At 48.2% G+C, this 19414-nt stretch overlaps 1 protein-coding gene across 1 annotated transcript in view; it reads right to left on the bottom strand.

Moving 5' to 3' along the window:
• Positions 1 to 16194, bottom strand: part of FLOT1 (flotillin 1) — a 29303-nt gene extending 13109 nt beyond the window's left edge. The window contains exons 1-7 of the mRNA XM_081183175.1: positions 16090 to 16194; positions 11941 to 12000; positions 6764 to 6839; positions 4704 to 4794; positions 3433 to 3576; positions 2211 to 2330; positions 354 to 449 (exon numbers count right to left, since the gene is read on the bottom strand). Of these exons, the coding sequence (XP_081039301.1) occupies positions 354 to 449; positions 2211 to 2330; positions 3433 to 3576; positions 4704 to 4794; positions 6764 to 6839; positions 11941 to 11983 (570 nt within the window). The 5' untranslated portion in view covers positions 11984 to 12000; positions 16090 to 16194. The remainder of the gene's footprint in view (positions 1 to 353; positions 450 to 2210; positions 2331 to 3432; positions 3577 to 4703; positions 4795 to 6763; positions 6840 to 11940; positions 12001 to 16089) is intronic.
• Between the last annotated feature and the right edge of the window lie 3220 nt (positions 16195 to 19414).

Genomic DNA, 19414 nt, shown 5'->3' with positions numbered 1-19414 from the left:
AGCTGGACCGCAGTGTGCGGGAAGAACGATGGAGGTGGAGACGCTGCTTCAGGTATACTGGGCTGAGGCTTTCCTCCCCTCTCCTTTCACTGTACACCCTTGGGATTTTTCTCTGGGGATGGGAGAGGAATACCCCACCCAAAGGCTTCACAAGATTTCTGAAGCAGCTAACAGGCAGTGGTTCAAATATGGCAAGGGGGAAGCGCATTCCACAGTGCATGAGATACAGCCAATCTCATAGAGCCACTTTCCTACTTTCTGGTGGGCATTTCCAGAGTAAATAGAGAAAATCCAAAAGACCAAGATTAGCAGGAGAGGCCAGTTTACTCCAGGGGCCTCGTCCCAGAGCTCACCTTGATACCAGCATCCCTCTTAGCTTCAGCTTCTCCAATCCTTGCATCCTTCTGCACCTGAGCCGTCCGAGCTTTCCCCAGAGAGTGAAGATAATCCTACAGTTGGCACAAGAAAAGGGGTTAATATTATGGCCAAGAAGTGCAAATATACCAAGGTGTCTTTGACACTGGAATTTGCCATATACTGATTACCACTTGAACATTTTTTTAAAATGCCATTTTCATCCTGGTATGTAATAATAACAAGAGAAGAAGGAACAGCCAGTAAAACCCTGGGTGCAGTGTTCGAAATTCCCATTGCTCCAGGCGCGTTTTGCGACAGGGAACTGCATTCACGTGAGCCGTTTCTGAGCTCTGGGCGCAGCTCTGAGCTTAAGATTTCCAAATACAGAATGGATGGAAAGGGTACGTGGATGGCGCTGTGGGTTAAACCACAGAGCCTAGGACTTGCTGATTAGAAGGGCAGCGGTTCAAATCCCTGCAATGTTGCTCGGTCCCTGCTCCTGCTAACCTAGCAGTTTGAAAGCACGTCAAAGTGCAAGTAGATAAATAGGTACCACTGTTACAGATAGGTAGCCGTGTTGGTCTGCCATAGTCAAAATAAAAAAATTCCTTCCTGTAGCACCTTAAAGACCAACTAAGTTAGTTCTTGGTATAAGCTTTCGTGTGCATGCACACTTCTTCAGATACACAGTGTATCTGAAGAAGTGTGCATGAAAGCTTATACCAAGAACTAACTTAGTTGGTCTTTAAGGTGCTACAGGAAGGAATTTTTTTATTTTAGGTACCACTGTGGCAGGAAGGTAAACGGCGTTTCCTTACACTGCTCTGGTTTGCCAGAAGCGGCTTAGTCATGCTGGCCACATGACCCGGAAGCTGTGCGCCGGCTCCCTTGGCCAATAAAGCGAGATGAGCACCGCAACCCCAGAGTCGACCACTACTGGACCTTATGGTCAGGGGTCACTTTCCCTTTTTATGGATGGAAAGAAGGACCTTTTTCTGCCTCCCTGCTTCCAGCTACTCTCTGAAGACTGGAGAAGAGACCCTCTTAAGAATATTAGGGTGGTAAGCAGGGGAAGGACTAGACCATGTGAAAAATGAACATAGTATTCTAACTGCAGTTCCTTCATTTTTAAGCTTTGTATTCTTGTTATAAAAAAGCGTGCCCAGACATTCTGTTGTTGCGCCCATAACCAGGTTTAAGGTTCCATTTAGCTCCTAGCTTTCATATCTTAGTTTCTAACACTCCCTGGATGCTACCCTGGGCTCCTTTGGGAGGAAGGGCAGGATTATATATGTAATAAAAATAAATAAAACAAAGCCAAGTAACATTTTGCAACAAAGCACAGAGGAAATAGAGAGCATTGCTTGGTTTCACCAGTGCCTCTGATGAAGTGGATATTGGGGGAAGTACTATTTTAGTGCACTTTATAAATCCTCTCTTCTCTTGTTCTGCATTGGTGCATTACAGAAATTAGGAAATGTTCCATATTCACTAACAAAAGAACTATGTTAAGGTTTTTATTGTTTATTGACTTCGCCGATGGAATTCTAATCCTAGTCATTTTATGGAAAGGGACCAAAGCCCCTGAAATTATATTGATATACCTTAAGCTAGTTCCTAGAGGGACAAAACAGTGGGAGAGAGAGCGGTTACCTTCATGCGGAAGTGGCCAAAGCTCAGAGGTAGAGGGTCTACCTTGCTTGCAGAGATTCCCAAGTTCAGTCTCTGGGTAGGGCTGGGGAAGAATCCCACCCGAAGCTCTGGAAAGTTGCTGCTTTCAATGCAGAGACTATACTGAGCTCTGAGTGGACCAGCAATCCGACTTGGTACAAGGCGGCTTCCTGTTTTCTTACCTGGTCATCGTGTATGTCTTTGAGGGTGTAGCTGACCACACTGATCCCCATGTTGACCAGGTCAGAGGAGGCAACTTTGAAGACCTGTTCGGAGAACTTCTGCCGGTCCTTGTATATTTCCTGACAGGCGAAGAGAGACAGCAGAGGGTATTATACCCAGAGAGGGAAAAGCAGCCAGGAACAGGAATCGAGTCCTAGGTTTGCCCACCTTTCCATCCCAACTGGGTCTATTTATTTCAGACTTCCAGGACTTGGTCACTTCCTACAACCGATCTCAGTTCCAACCTGATAATTGCCACCTGCCCAGATTTTAACTTGTCTGAGTTACAGTTGTACCTCGGGTTAAGAACTTAATTCGTCCAGGAGATCCGTTCTTAACCTGAAACTGTTCTTAACCTGAGGTAACACTTAAGCTAATGGGGCCTCCCACTGCCACCGCCACTCAATTTCTGTTCTCATTCTGAGGTAAAGTTCTTAACCCTAGGTACTACTTCAGGTCTGTAACCTGAAGCGTCTGTAACCCGAGGTACCACTGTAATTTTAAGATGTATTTTAAGATGTATTTTAATTAACTGATGTCTGTTTTTATGCATATTGTGTTGTTTTTATGATGTTAGCCACTCTGAGCCCGGTCTCGGCCGGGATACAACGACAACAACAACAACAACAATGTTGTTGTTGTTTAGTGGTTGTATGTTGTTTAGTAGTGATGTATGGAAGTGAGAGCTGCACCACAAAGAAGGCTTATCACCGAAGAATTGATGCTTTTGAATTCTGGTGCTGGAGGAGACTCTGGAGAGTCCTATGGACAGCAAGAAGATCAAACCTCTCCATTCTTAAGGAAATCAGCCCCTCACTGGAAGGACAGATCATGAAGCTGAGGCTCCAATACTCAAGAGAAGACTCCCTGGAAAAGACCCTGATGTTGGGAAAGATGGAGGGCACAAGGAGAAGGGGACGACAGAGGACGAGATGGTTGGACAGTGTTCTCAAAGGTACCAGCATGAGTTTGACCAAACTGCGGGAGGCAGTGGAAGACAGGAGTGCCTGGCGTGCTGTGGTCCATGGGGTCACGAAGAGACGGACACCACTAAATTACTAAACAACAACAAAAACAACACACATTTCCCAGCAGGGGGCAGCATTATGTATACACAGTGACCGAAACTCATCCCTTCCAGCAGAGGGCAGCAAAGATTGAACATATTCTGGCAAAGCTCACCTCTACGGTCATGTGGGCCATGATGGCTCTCTGGTGCCCCTCTAGCGTTTCCAAAGCAATCTGGGCAATCTCGAGCTCCGATTTGCCCAGGAACATCTGGCAAGCAGCTGCCAGCATCTCCTTGTTCTGTCCCTGGATCTTCACCTATGTTGGGGGTGGGAGGTGGGGCGGAAAGAGAAGAAAGCTGAGAAAGAGAAAGGATTGCCCCCCCCCCACAGTGTCCTAACAACTCTCACATCCTGTTTTAGGTAATCGTCAGATTGGAGACATTTTCCCTTTAGGAGGAAGAGCCGTTTCTGGAATTTCTGCAAGCAGGGAGCTGCTGCAGCCCAGAACATCTTGCTTTTTGCTAGCCGTTAAGTTGGAGGAAATTTAATTCAGCCAACATCAGCACAAGGCTGGCGTCGTACTCTAGCATTTATTTAGATGATTATACACTGCCCCCTTTCGCAAGCCAAAGGCTGGTTTGCAACAAAGGCAAATGAAAAAAACCCCAGAAAGCAACACAGTTCTTAAAATACAGACTGCAGGCCTTGGCTTTGATCTAGGGGCTTCTTTTAAAGTGAGGCTGCATTTTAAATTGCATTTTAACCTGTATTTTAAATTGGTTTAAATTGGTTTCCCCCACCCCCTATTATGTTTTTACTGTAATTTTATTGGTGTTAGCCACCCTGTGCCCAGCTCTGGCCGAGGAGGGTGGGGTATAAATAAAATTTATTATTATTATTATGGAAGAAGTGTGGTTTTGCAAGTATTTGGGTCCCAGGCTGTAATGCTAAACTTTGAATCCTCCCACTCCTGCTGCCAATATTCTGAGGGCCAGGGGAAGAGCCAAGGAAAATTTTGGAAAGAGGAGAAAGAAAAAGGAAATTAAACCGATCCGATCCCCTGCAGGGGGTGGGGGTGGCCAGACCTGTGGCTGGGGAAACCAAGCCAGATGGGCGGGGTAGAAATAATAATTATCATTATTATAAGAGGAATATAAAATCGTTCCAATGGAGGAAATTGCCTTTTCCACAGAACAGGGGTGAGCAACCTGCGGCCCACGGATGAATTTCATGTGGCCCTTGGCCGACGTTCTTGAAGGGAAAATGGTGAATGTGTGTGACAGAAGGAAGATAGAAGGGAGCTGTCCCGAAAAGGCGGCCCACCCACATTTTGATTCAGTCCAGGCCACTGCCAGCACATGCCCCCTTCCTCTGAGCAGATGCCCCCTCAAGGAAATGCTCTAATTAAAAGGGGGGGGGGGCAACATGCTGGGAAATGGTTACCTGGGCAATGCCGGTGACAGAGATGGGGACCCCATGTCGGGTGTATACTTTTTCACTCTTCACATTCAGGGTCAGAGTATTCAGTGAGATCCTGGAGGCAACGGGAAGGGGAAGGAGAGGACCAATAAAAAAGAGAAAGACATATATACACCCACGTACTTCTCAGTGGACTCCAGTTGAAGTTGTCCTGAGAAGCCCAAGCCAGAGGGAGTCAATGTGGCAACCTCCAAATGTTGCTAGACTACAACTCCCACAGCCCCTGTGTATTGGCCAAGCCGGCCGGGGCTTCTGGGAGTTGTAGTCTTAACCCCCCCATCGCCCTGGCTCTCCCTGGGCCTAAGGTTGCCAGTCAGATTTATATTGTTGACACCGCCAATGTGGCACAACACGCCACTTCTATTCCTTGCTCAATTCAAAGGCCTCTTTTACTGACTGTCCTTCACTTTCACAGGTTTTGTCCCCCGGTTGTATTTTTTTAAATTGGAATTTTATTTACAACATAACATGACCCCCCCACCCCCCAATACACAAATCCACCCTCATTAAACGTGAACATCACATACAATGAGCATAACATACAACAATACAAACAACCAAATAAAAGACTTCCTTTATCCTGCATCTGGCCTCCTTATTTACTTCTTATAAACCGTTTCCTTTTATGAATAATTATTAAGGTTTTTCTAATTATAACTTAAATATACACAAAGTCTCCTGCAGACATTAATCGAAACAAGTCCAGGTATGTATTTTAGGGCACTGTTTTGTGACGTATTCTCTGCATTTTCCCCATGCTTTTTGAAACTCTTGTCCAGTGTGATCTCTAATTGACAGCTTTTGTCCCCTGATTGTAGACACCAGGGATGGATGGATTGATGGATTCAGTAGAAACACCTCACTACAACCCGGTGATGTGAGTTAAGATGAGAGCAAACGAGCGAGCATGCGATTCACCCAAAGTCACCAAGTGAGATTTATGGCCCAGTGGGGATTTGAACGCAGTTCTCCCAGGTCCTATTCCAGTACTCTAACCACTATGCCATCATGGATCCAAGTCAAAAGACTTCCTTGGGCTGTTCTGACTATTCTCCTGCCATTTCTTCTACGCAAACTGCACTCTTCCCAGAATCCCTTGGCTGGAGGCCCAGTCCTGACTTAGATCTAAATCTTGGCTTAGCTGTAACTGAACAACACATCTCTTTACAAGCAGGAGTTTTCATTTTTCTGGTGCTCTTTTAAGCACAAGAATTCAGTGCAAAATCTAACAGGCAGTGATGTTTGGATTTGAGAATTTAATTGTTGTTGTCTAAGCAGGGTGTGTGTGGAGGAGAGCTTGTTTCTAGCCCTCAACAGAAACTCAAAAGATGCCGTTTCTAAGTGCATATTTTTGGTGAAAGAAACTACAGCATGCCGGAGCGGAGTAAACAAAAGCCATTGTGTTGCAATATTTGGGCTATCTGGCTGGGGAGACTTTCACTCAGCCAGGTTTAGTGCATGGTAAGGGACGTGGGTGGCACTGTGGTCTAAACCACTGAGCCTCTTGGGCTTGCCAATCGGAATGTCGGCGGTTCGAATCCCCGCAACAGGGTGAGTTCCCGTTGCTCTGTCCCAGCTTCTGCCAACCTAGCAGTTCGAAAGCACACCAGCGCAAGTAGATAAATAGGTACTGCTGCAGTGGGAAGGTAAACGGCGTTTCTGTGTGTTCTGACTTTTGTCAGAGTGTCCCATTGTGCTAGAAGCGGTTTAGTCATGCTGGCCACATGACCCGGAAAGCTGTCTGTGGACAAACGCCGGCTCCCTCAGCCTGAAAGCGAGATGAGCGCCGCAACCTTATAGTCGCCTTTGACTGGACTTAACTGTCCAGGGGTCCTTTACCTTTTGTATCTTTTAATGCATGGTAGTGCTTTGAATGTATGGAGCAGATGAGGCCTTACTGGTGTCCCTCAGGAAAAGGACTCAAGATCCAGGTAGGACAGGATTATGTTCACATTAGCTAGCCTTCAGCCGCCTTGCCAAAGCCCCCTCATCCCTCCCAGGGGTGCTGCCCCAGAAGAACTCACCTCTGGATCTGTTGAATACATGGCACCACAAACACGCGTCCTCCAGCTATCATGACAGGGGGACTGCGGCAGAAACCTGAGAGAAAAAGGTTGAATTGAAGCACCATAATGCAACACACCAAAATCACTGAAGTAAAGGGGCCTACAGTGGTACCTTGGTTCTCAAACGCCTTGGTACTCAAACAGCTTGAAACCCAAACACTGCAAAACCGGGAGTAAGTGTTCCAGTTTGTGAACTTTTTTCAGAAGCTGAATGTGCTCCGTTTTGAGTGTTACGCTTCCGATTTGAGTGCCACACTTCCATTCTGAGTGTTACGCTCAGGTCTGTCTGTTTTTGATACTTATTTTGAGTTTTTGTTTCTGAGACTCTTTTTTCTTTTGTTTTTGTGACTGTGTGGAACCCAGTTCAGCTACCGACTGATTGATTGTGTGACTGCGGTACTTTGATTATTGTTTTCATTTCATGGATCAATGGTCTCGTTAGATAGTAGAATTCATGTTAAATTGCTGTTTTAAGGGTTGTTTTTAAAAGTCTGGAAGCGATTAATCCTTTTGCATTACTTTCTATGGAAAGCGTGCCTTGGTTTGGAAGGCTTTGGTTTTGGAATGGAGTTCCATAACAGACTGAGTTTGAGAACCAAGGTACCACTGCACTTCCAAAACAACAACAACCTGGCTTGTTTATGATCAGGGGCGGAGAAGAGGGGAGAGAGAGAGAGAGAGAGAATCATAGAACTGTATAGCTGGAAGGGACCCCAAGGGTCATCTAGTCCAACCCTCTGAAATGCAGGAATCTCAGCTAAAGCATCCCTGACAAGACGGCCGTCTGCTTAGAAACCTCCAAGGAAGGAGAGTCCACAGCCTCCTGAGGGAGACAGTTTCACTGTCAAACAGCAAATGAAAATTGCAAAGGAATGGATGCCCAATATGATTCCCTGGAAAACCCTAAGCAGGGTGGTTGGAAAAATGGAAGGGGGTAGGGGGAAACAACCCAACCCCTGAAATGATTCTGGGGTGAATGGATGGAAGGGCAAAACTACAGCCTCTTTTGAAATATGGTACCTTCTGTAAACAGGTTGACAGAATCACTGCCCCTGTAACAAGCTTTCCCCATAACTGGGATGAGATGCGCAAAAGGGAGAGGGCTTTTCTGGGGGGTCCTCTAGGGCAGTGTTTCCCAACCGGTGTTCCGCGGCACACTAGTGTGCCGCGAGACGTTGCCTGGTGTGTCGTGGGAGGGAGGCGGGCGAGTCGGGCGGCGAGAGGCGGGGCGGCGGCGGCGAGGAGAGGCCGCCCAGCGCGGGGCTCTCGCCGTCTGGCTGCCTGCGTGGCGCTGACGTCACGGGGCTGTAACGTCGAAAGAAACCCGGGAATCGAGGCTGCGGACAGCCAAACTTCGCCTTTTCTCTATGGCCAGCTTTCATCCTATCATATGCTAATACGTCTATGGTTGAAGCTGCGGAAGGGCGGAAGTTCCTGCGGGGAAGAACCGTCCGGTGAGCCCTGCGATCTTGGGAAGCTGAGTTCCCCCCTCAAGAACCGCCCCTCTCCCGCCGCCCTTCTACTTCTCCGCTGCCCGCGTATGGTCCCGCCGCGTAGCATCCTCTCGGCGCCCAGAGCCCGGGGGGCTTCCTGCTTGCCATGGCGAGCGGCAGCAGCCTGGCGGCGGTAGCTGGCCTCGCAAAAGCTCCCGCCGCTGGAGGCTCCTTTGCGCCCGCCGGCCGCCTGTCGGCCGCCTGCTCCTGGGAGTGCCGGGCGGACCTGGCGGGAGTCCTGCGCCTCGTCCCGGAGGGGGAAACCGACGCCTGCGAGCCCCTGGGACCCCCGCTGAACGGGTGAGGAAGGCGCCTGAGACTGGGGGGGGATACACACGCCCCAGGTCGTGGGCCTTCCTGTTCTCTGGAAGGAGCCCCGGGAGCCGTGGGAAGGAGGCGAGGGGCAGCCGAGACGGGGCCTCGAGGGGCTTGGCGGGGGGATGCCCCTCTTCCAGACACCCCCCAACCCCCAGAATGACCACCAAATGCTGAACAAGCATCAAACAACCACAGAGGCTTCCGCGTCGTGACTCAGCGGGCAGAGTGTAGGTGTGTTTTTGCACGAAAAGGATCCCAGGGACATCAGTTCCCGGCGTCGATCCCTGCCTTGGAAACCTTGGAGAGCTCCTGCCCTCCAAGTGCAGACCCGCCGCTGTCAACTTTTTCCACATTGAACCCAAACACATTGCACTTGGGGGACCAGCTTCTTAAATCTTTGGCCATATAGTTTGCATGGTTGCACTTGGCACTGCGACCCAATTTGGATCAATTGGAAGACCAGTGGGTGTAGCAGCAGCCTGGCAAGAATAGGCTCTTGTCCTCATTCCACTTTTTCAATCCACCCTTCCCCCTCTGGGGTAGCTTTCTTACTTGCTCTAGAACAGTGGTTCCCAACCTTTTTTTGGGCCATGCCCCACCTAAACATCTCTAAAATCCTGCCCCCCCCATGACGTATAATTCTTATTATTCAAAAAGTGAATAAGTAAAAACTGACCTTTCCCCATCTGGCATGGTGGTGTGCCTCGAGATTTTTTTCATGAAACAAGTGTGCCTTTGCCCTAAAAAGGTTGGGAAACACTGCTCTAGGGCAGTGTTTCCCAACCGGTGTTCCGCGGCACACTAGTGTGCCGTGAGACACCGGCTGGTGTGCCGTGGGAGGGAGGCGGGCGAGAGGCGGCGGCGAGAGGCGGCAGGGAGGATCCGCGTCGAGCCGGGGCGGCTCCGCGGTGGTCGTGCCGAGCGGCGGGGCAGCGCGCGCAAAAGGGAGGAGCGCGAGACAGCGGAGGAGGAGGAGGCCGGCATGTCCGGGCAGCAGCAGCAACAGCAGCAGCAGCAACTCCCGGCGACGGCTCCTCCTCCGCCCGCTATCGCAGCCGCCGCCGCCTCAGCTGCCGCCGCCGCCTCAGCTGCCCTCGCTCTGCTGCCTCCTCCCACCCCGGCAAGGGGGAGGGAAAAAACTTTCATTTTTGTGCGTCCCTCCCGGCGTGACGCTGCGCGCTGACGTCACGGGGGCGGGGCTTTAATGGTGGTGTGCCGCGAGATTTTTTTCCGGTAAGCAGGTGTGCCGTTGCCCAAAAACGTTTGGGAAACACTGCTCTAGGGAACGATACTTAAGGATATAAGCAGATCCTGTGGGATCAGGCCAAAGGCCCATCAAGGAAAGAATCCTGTTCTCAAAGTGGCCTGGGAGAAGCCAGGAACCAAGTGTAGCAGAACTTTCCTCTCCAGAGGTCTCCAGGAACAGGGGTTTGTAAATTTCTGTGGTATTCACATTGACTTTTTTGTTTAAGAGGTTTCAACACCGCCCATCACCAAGAAAGACAGCAGGGTGGACTTACAAAAGCAATATAAAAAAACGCGACACATAACAAACAGAAGTACATTAAAATAATTCTCACAAGACTTATTTTTTTTAAGATTTAAGTTTTAAGGTTTTTTATAAGATAAGATGAAAATAGAGCAAGGTAATGTAATGACAGAATATTATGAATTATGGAAAGGATTTGCTGTGACAATTATTAATCAAGATACAAGAGATGGGAGGAGGAGGAGGAGGAGGTCATGGAAAGAAGGTAATGAAAGTGGAGAATTTGAAAATGATGGTTTTCTTTTTTCTTTTTTTCTGTTTTTGTCTTTTTTCTCTGTAATTTTGTTTTTTTCCCCTTTGTAATTTTAAAAATTCTTTTTTCAATAAATATCATTATAAAAAAATAAAAATAAAATAATTCTCACAAGTTGCATGAATTCCAACATCATGAAAACGACTTAGCCCGTCAGCCTCTTAAAGCCCAACAAAAAAAGCTGGGCTTTTAACCTTGCATTGAATAGAATTTGAAAGTTATATCATTCTTATACAGTGGTACCTCAGGATGCGAACGGGGCTCCGGAACGGATCCCGTTCGCATCCTGAAGCGAACGCAGTCTGTGTCTGCACGTGACGCCGTTTTGAGCGTCTGCGCATGCACGAGCGGCGAAACCCGGAAGTAACGCGCTCCGTTACTTCCGGGTCGCCGCGGAGCGCAACCTGAAAGCGCTCATCCTGAAGCATATTCAACCCGAGGTATGACTGTATACCTTTATGAGTTTGTGGACGCCAGACCCATTCAAACCTCTGGACCCAGCAAGTGCTAAAATACAGGCCAGGCTTGCTTCCTGTGTCCAGGCAATCGCCTTGGTGATGTGCCATTAAGAGAACAAAGGAAAGAGGCCTCTGTGCCAGAAGAGAAATGGGTAGAGCCCCTCCTCCAGCTCTTAAGATAGTGAGAAGGACGCAGGTTGGTTGTATTGTGACCTAGAAGCAAAGTTGTAGGCTGGAAAGCCAAAGAGGCAGAGTGCAATGTTTGATTTCCGTCTGAGTCCAAAGCTGCAGATATGGGAGAAACAAGATCGATTTGGGGGTCTTGATGCTGTGAACCCCTCCATCATAGGCTGAGGTGGTATATATGTGTAAATAAAATATAGATCATAAAGGAACCAGAGTTTCTTCTGTGCCTCATGTCTGAAAGGAAACATGAACTCTGGAACTCCCGGAATCTCGTACTGCTCTGAGATTGGGGTGGCATGAAATAATATAATAGTGGGACCTATTGCACCTATTATTACCTTTACCAGTGGGAGTATACACAGTTTAAAAGAGAAAAAGAAACCTAAATGCAGACACACGCAGCCCGCTAACCTTCCTCATGCAGTATTTTGTCTTATTTAATATCCTGCCCGCATATTGACCACTTACAGGCCAGTCTACAAAACAAAAGAGTACCGAAAAGAAATCAAAATGTAATCGGAGCAGCAGAATATAAACAGATTAACTCAATTAAAAGGTTGTGAATAAATCATTTTAAAAGGCTGTTATAAGCTCAAGGAAGCCCACATAGAGCAGAAATGGGGGGTGGGGGAGGGAAATCAAGTAGGGAAAAGAAATCCAAGGAGACAAGAAATTCCCAAAAAAAACTCTTCAGCGAAGATGGAGTGTCCTCATTCGCCATGCAATAATGAGCATTGGAGGGAGAAGAATGGTATATCCTGAAAGAAGCCACAGCTGGAACACTGAAGAGGTATGTTCCATGCTGCAACATTTTGTTGCAGGTCCCAGGCGGACCCACCTCTTTGGTAAGAGGGAGGAAGAGAAAGTGTAGAACTCACCTGAGACAACCATGGCCTCATTGGGGCCACAGGTGAAGAACATCCTGAAGCCTGGGGGGTCTGGAAAGGAAGAAGAAACATGGATTATTTCCATGGAGTCCCACCATTCAGCTAATAATAATAATAATAATAATAATAATAATAATAATAATAATAATTTATTTATACCCTGCCCATCTGGCTGGGTTTCTCCAACGACCCGAGGTGGCTTCCAGCAAATATTAAAATACAATAATTCACCAAATATTAAAAGCTTCCCTAAGCAGGGCTGCATTCAGATTTCTTCTAAAAGTCAGAGCGTTGTTTATTTCCTTGACATCCAGTGGCAGGGCATTCCACAGGGCAGGCGCCACTACCGAGAAGGCCCTCTGCCTGGTTCCTTGTAACTTCACTTCTCACAGTGAGGGAACCGCCAGAAGGCCCTCGGTGCTGGACCTCAGTGTCCGGGTAGAAAGATGGAGGTGGAGACGCTCCTTCAGGTATACCGGGCTGAGGCCATTTAGGGCTTTAAAGGTCAGCACCAACACTTTGAATTGTGCTTGAAAACGTACTGGGAGCCAGTGTAGGTCTTTCAGGATCGGTGTTATATGGTCTTGGCAGCCACTTCCAGTTACCAGTCTAGCTGCTGCATTCTGGATTAGTTGTAGTTTCTGGGTCACCTTCAAAGGTAGCCCCACATAGAGGGCATTGCAGTAGTCCAAGCGGGAGATAACTAGAGCATGCACCACTCTGGCAAGACAGTCTGCAGGCAGGTAGGATCTCAGTCTGCATACCAGTTGGAGCTGATAAACAGCTGCCCTGGACACAGAATTAACCTGTGCCTCCATGGACAGCTGTGAGTCCAAAATGAGGCCAAGGCTGCACACCTGGTCTTTCAGGACTAGGGAGTCCTCCACACCTGCCCTCCCCCTGTCCCCCCAAAACAGTACTTGTCTTGTCAGGATTCAGCCTCCATCTCTTAGCCGCCATCCATCCTCCAACCGCTTTCTGGCCTCCCAAATGTACTAGTTTGCCCACTCAGCTTAAATTAGGCCTGGAAATAAACTGAACGCCATTTTGTCCCAGGGGAGAATGAACGTGCAGTGAAGGCCAAAATGAAAGTTAAGGCGTGGCTTAACTTAAGATCAGCTTTAAAGACAGCGTTGCAAGAACCGCCAAGATGGATCAGACCAAAGGTGGTTTTAAAACTTGCTGCAACAGGGACTTATAGATTCATTAGAGGTGTACTTGATCCTCCTTAATTCGGAAATGGCTGAATTCACTAATGGAACTCAGATTCCTAGAATACTCGACCAATGTGATCTGGGTAGACCATGGTTTGGATTGGATCGTGTGATCCCTTTCCAAGGATTTCCGAGAGCTGCAGGGCTGTCTGGTAATGGTTTTGCTTCCTTGTTGTCTAAAAACCTCCAGAACGGTTTACAGTGGTACCTCGGGTTACATACGCTTCAGGTTACAGATGCTTCAGGTTACAGACTCCGCTAACCCAGAAATAATACCTCAGGTTAAGAACTTTGCTTCAGGATAAGAACAGAAACTGCGCTCCAGCAGCAGCAGGAGGCCCCATTAGCTAAAGTGGTGATTCAGGCTAAGAACAGTTTCAGGTTAAGAACGGACCTCCGGAATGAATTAAGTACTTAACCTGAGGTACCACTGTATTCTGTCACCCACAACCTGCAACAGTGATTGCAACTGGGGCTTTGAACACAACACAGCAAGTTGCCCTGGGACTATATGGGGGTGGGGACATGCAAAATCTGGAGCCAGCCGTGTAAAAGGTGCGAAAACAAACAAACCAACAAACAAAAAACACTGTTAAATAAAGAGAGGCAATACGGCTGCCCTTGAGCGGCCTTGTTCCCATGTAGACCTGGAAGGAACCAGACTTGTGCAGTCACAGGGGAATGCTGGGGGGTTTTTTTGGGGGGGAAAACTTTTTGGCTTCCATGGGGCAATGGTGAAGCCCAGCAGGCCTGAGACCAGCAGAGCCTCATGGGTTGGCTTTTGTCCTCAAGGACACGTCCCAAAATCCTCTGCACCTCACGGGCGTTGCGGTGGGGCCTACGGAGGCTTCCAGACAGGTGGCTCGACGTGGAAAAGGTTCATCCTTTTCAGGCAGGAAGCCTGAAAAACCAAGACTTCTGTGGGCACCTGTAGAATGGGCACATCTCGAAAAAAGCTGCAAGCAGAGGGATACAGCTGGAGACTAGGGAGTGGGGGAATGACGGCAAGATACCTGGGGCAACTTTTTGAACATTTGCTTGTTCAGGAGGCCATCTGATCATGCCATTTGGGAAGGGTCTCTGGGCAGGCAGAGGCTTCTTACAACATACGTCTAAAGCGTGCACACACACACACACACACACATACATCCTGCCAAAAAAACGAATAATAATCCTGGGAACTGTAGTGTGCTAAGGGTGCTGGGATTTGTAGCTCTCTGAGGGGCAAACAACAGCCCATGGGATTCTTTAGGTGAGTGCAAGGGAGATGTGCATTAATTGTATGGAGTAGGCAGCCAGACTACTCTGGCCCCAAGTTGTTCTTATTGCATTTACAGTGGTACCTCGGGTTACAGACGATTCAGGTTACTGACGCTTCAGGTTACAGACTCCACTAACCCAGAAGTAGTACCTCAGGTTAAGAACTTTGCTTCAGGATGAGAACAGAAATTGCACGGCGGCAGCGGGAGGCCCCATTAGCTAAAGTGGTACCTCAGGTTAAGAAAAGTTTCAGATTAAGAACGGACCTCCAGAATGAATTAAGTTCTTAACCTGAGGTACCACTGTATATTCCATGTGTTCTCCAAAGAGCTCGCTCAAGATGGTGTACACACTCCCCCCGTCCGCTTTATCCTCACAACAACCCTGCGAAGTAGGTTGGCCAGGCAGAGGGTGACTGGCTCCCAGTCAACCAGTGGGCTGAGCAGGACCTTGAACCCTGATCTGCCAGGTCCTAGTCTAGGGCTCTAACCACTACACCACAAAGGATCCTGTATACCTGAAGGAGCGTCTCCACCCCCATCGTTCTGCCGGGACACTGAGGTCCAGTGCTGAGGGCCTTCTGGTGGTTCCCTCGCTGCGAGAAGCGAGGTTACAGGGAACCAGGCAGAGGGCCTTCTCGGTAGTGGCACCTGCCCTGTGGAACGCCCTCCCAGCAGATGTCAAGGCAATAAACAACTATTTTACTTTTAAAAGACAACTGAAGGCAGCCCTGTTTAGGGAAGTTTTTAATGTCTGATGCTGTATTGTTTTTGATATTCAGTTGGAAGCTGCCCAGAGTGGCTAGGGAAACCCAGCCAGATGGGCAGGGTATAAATAATAAATTATTATTATATTATTATTATGGCTGCTATGGGGAACCTGACACTGCTGGGACTGCCTGCATGGGTCATGGGGTCACCTGCCCTGTAGAGCTTTGAAAGGAATCACAGAATTTTAGGATGGCAGAGGTGGAAGGGACCCCCGGGGGTCATCTATCCCAACCCCCTTGCAATGCAAGTATATGCGCGGGAAGCACCAGCACCTTGAATTGTGCTGAACTGGATCGGACAGCGGAATCAGCACAGCTTTCCTTTGATCCCGTTTCCGGGCAGCCCCACCTACACAACGCATTACAGGAGAACCACGCACACAAACCCATACAAACAAAGGCACACTCAGCAGCCTTTGACAGCTTCTCAATTCATGCTCCATACAAGGATCCCAGAATTTCCCCGCTTCCAAAAAAACAGACCACACTTTTTCAGTAAATGCTTCCAAAGGTCGCCTCGGGCTGCGCATTCGCTCCGGGCGCGGCTGTGTTATTTATTTCCCTTGAAAAGGTGTAATTATTCGGATTGCTGCTGCCCATTGCGCCGGGGCGCTTTTGAAGCTTTCCTAAGGCGGAACCGCGATGAGGACTAGCGGGTTGAGGCGAGACGTGCAGGACGGGGGTGGGGTGGGGAGGCCAGCAGGAGGTGGTCTCCAAAGAAAACAACAACAACAAGGCCGGCAGGGCCAGGGCCGTTTTAATAGATATATATGCATGCTTTAAAAAGAGAAAAAAAGATTGCAAAGGGCGCATGCGAGATCGCAATGCACGAGGGAGCGCGTGGGTTCTTGCCAGCCACGCACCCGCTTTGCAAATCGGCGCCCCCTTCTCACTCACCCGCTCGCCCGCTGCAGCTGAATCCCCGCTTGTTTCTTCCTGCCTCCGCCAGGCACACCCTTCCTGGCTCTCTGACACCACCACTTTCCCATCAGCCCGCAGTCTGCTGTTTTCTCTCTCCCCCCCCCCCCCGCTTCGCCGGCAGGATCGCACGGAAGAACAAAGAGGATTTGCAGCCACCTGCTGGCTGCTGCCTCGCAGTTGCAGGCGCTGCTGAGAGAGAAGAGACCACAGGGCAGGGGAAGGTCTTTGCTTTGGAGTGGGGTTTTTTTTGGGGGGGGGGGGGCTTCTGTTCAGTTTGATTGGAACCATGCGCTCTAACCAACTGAGCCATTAGGGTTTGGTCACTTAAAAAAAAAAAAAAGTGCAACTTAAAGGCTGCACGGCAGGCAGAAAACCAACAGGTACAGCTTTGTTTAAAACTGGGACGTACTCTCTGCTGCACAACAGGCGGGAAACCAAACAGGTCAAGCTCTGCTTTAAAATTGAGACAGATGGGCTCTGTGCCTTAATGGTTGCGGTACAGGCAGGTAAACAGCAGGTACAGCTTTGTTTAAAACTGGGACAGACTCTCAGCTGCACAACAGGCGTGAATAATAATAATAATAATAATAATAATAATAATAATAATAATAATAATAATAATAATTTATTATTTATACCCCACCCATCTGGCTGGGTTTCCCCAGCCACTCTGGGCTGCTTCCAACAGAATATTAAAATACAATAACTTGTTAAACATTAAAAGCTTCCCTAAACAGGGCTGCCTTCAGATGTCTTTTCTAAAAGTCTGGTCGTTGTTGTTCTCTTTGACATCTGGTGGGAGGGCGTTTCACAGGGTGGGTGCCACTACCAAGAAGGCCCTCTGTCTGGTTCCCTGTAACTTGGCTTCTCGCAGTGAGGGAACCGCCAGAAGGCCCTCGGCGCTGGACCTCAGTGTCCTGGCAGAACGATGGGGGTGGAGACACTCCTTCAGGTATACTGGACCGAGGCCGTTTAGGGCTTTAAAGGTCAGCACCAACACTTTGAATTGTGCTCGGAAACGTACTGAGAGCCAATGCAGGTCTCTCAGGACCGGTGTTATGTGGTCTCGGCCACTCCCAGTCACCAGTCTAGCTGCCGCATTCTGGATTACCGTAATTGCAGTTTCCGGGTCACCTTTAAAGGTAGCCCCGTGTAGAGTGCATTGCAGTAATCCAAGCGGGAGATAACCAGAGCATGCACCACTCTGGCAAGACAGTCTGCGGACAGGTAGGGTCTCAGCCTGCGTACCAGATGGAGCTGATAAACAGCTGCCCTGGACACAGAAAACAAACAGGTCAAGCTTTGCTTTAATATTAGGACAGATGGGCTCTGTGCCTTTAATGGTTGCGCTACAGGCGGGTAAACAGCAGGTTGAGCTTTGTTTTTGCAGTACTGAGCTCCATATTACCATTTTTTAACATGCCCAGCTTACTAGAAAATGAACACATTTTCTAAATAAGATTATGATGTGACTGCAAGATTAAAAATTAAGGGCATTTTCATGTTGTGTGTGTGTGTGTGTGTGTGTGTGTGTGTGTGTGTTATATGACCTCCAATCAGCTCTACGGTTTGTCTGTTCCCCATTTAAGCACGTTCAACGCACACATGCACACACACTCATAGTCCCGAACCCACAAGTGGCATGAATGAATGAATGAATCTTTATTTGCATCAGCCATCGGCCATAGCAACAAAACAGCAATGCAATATACAAAGAACAGAAATAAAAAGTTGATTATATAAAACACACTTTAGGGTCCTGAATCAGAGGTATAATAATAATAATAATAATAATAATAATAATAATAATAATAATAATTTTTTATTTATACCCCGCCCTTCCTGGTTCAAAAACCGGGCTCAACGTGGCTAACAACAAATTTAAAACACTTTAAAACAATTATAAAAGCAGCATGAAATACAGTATAAAAACATGAATAACAATAAAATTAAAAATTAAAAAATCAATTAGATAATCCCCAGGGCTACCTGGCTGAATTGGTCTTACTTGGGCCAGTGAGGAGGCCAGGGGAAAATTAGCTGTGGGGTTTCAGAGCGGGTGATCTTCATAAAAGGGAGGGGAAGGAAGAGAAGGGAAATAAAAGATCAAATTAAAGGCCAGGCAGAATAGCTCTGTCTTACAGGCCCGGCGGAAGGAGGTTAAATCCTGAAGGGACCTAGTCTCATGGGACAGAGCATTCCATCAGGTCGGAGCCATCACTGAAAAGGCCCTGGCCCTGGTGGAGGGTAGTCTGACTTCTATAGGGCCCGGGACCTCTAAACTATGGTTATTCATGGACCTTAAGGTCCTCTGTGGGGCAGACCAGGAGAGGCCGCCCCATAGATACGAGGGCCCTAAGCCACAAAGGGCTTTAAAGGTCAAAACTAGCACCTTAAACTTGACCCGATACTCCACCGGGAGCCAGTGCAAATAGTGGACCTTATTCTGATTGCCCCAGCTAAAAACCTTGCAACTTTTGCTGGCACCCACTCCTCTTGATCTGTCAGAAGAAAAGACACAGTGGTTGGGCAACCTGGAATGGACAATAAGAGAGGGGTGATAATCTCAGTCCTCAAGTCTTTATAAAGAGTGCAAGCCAAGAGGGCATGCACCACTGATTCGGGACTGCCATCTCCACAGGGACATAAGCGTTTTTCGTGTGGAATCTGTAGGAATCGTCCCTTAAGTACAGCCGAGGTCAATACATTCAATCTTCCAAGGGTAGAAGCAACAGGTGGCATGAAAAGAAGAAGAAGAGTTTGGATTTGATATCCCGCTTTATCACTACCCGAAGGAGTCTCAAAGCGGCTAACATTCTCCTTTCCCTTCCTCCCACAACAAACACTCTGTGAGGTGAGTGAGGCTGAGAGACTTCAGAGAAGTGTGACTGGCCCAAGGTCACCCAGCAGCTGCATGTGGAGGAGTGGGGAAGCGAACCCGGTTCCCCAGATTACGAGTCCACCGCTCTTAACCACTACACCACGCTGGCCCTAAAAGAGCACAAAAACAGCAAAAGTGGTGCAAAAACAGCATTTTGCAATCCCAGGAACAAGAAGGTCATGGGGATGCCCACAGATGAGTGCAAGATGCAGAATATTTTACCACATGCTGAGTGGTGAAAGTTCCTGAACTATTTGCATAGGAACTCAATAACAATTGATGAGAGTCAAGCAGCTAAGCTGCAGCAACTAGCTTAGACCTCCTGACACAATGAGCTTCTCTGGTAGACTGGAGGGGGAACAAAAGCTTGATTACCTAGTTCCTCCCAAGGTGGGGTAAGCCTGGCAGGACAGCTTGCTC

Source organism: Podarcis bocagei (genome assembly GCF_964188305.1).
Source record: "Podarcis bocagei genome assembly, chromosome: 2".
NCBI lineage: Eukaryota > Metazoa > Chordata > Lepidosauria > Squamata > Lacertidae > Podarcis > Podarcis bocagei.
Note: the sequence above shows the minus strand (reverse complement) of the source record. Positions and strands in the feature narration are given on the sequence as shown.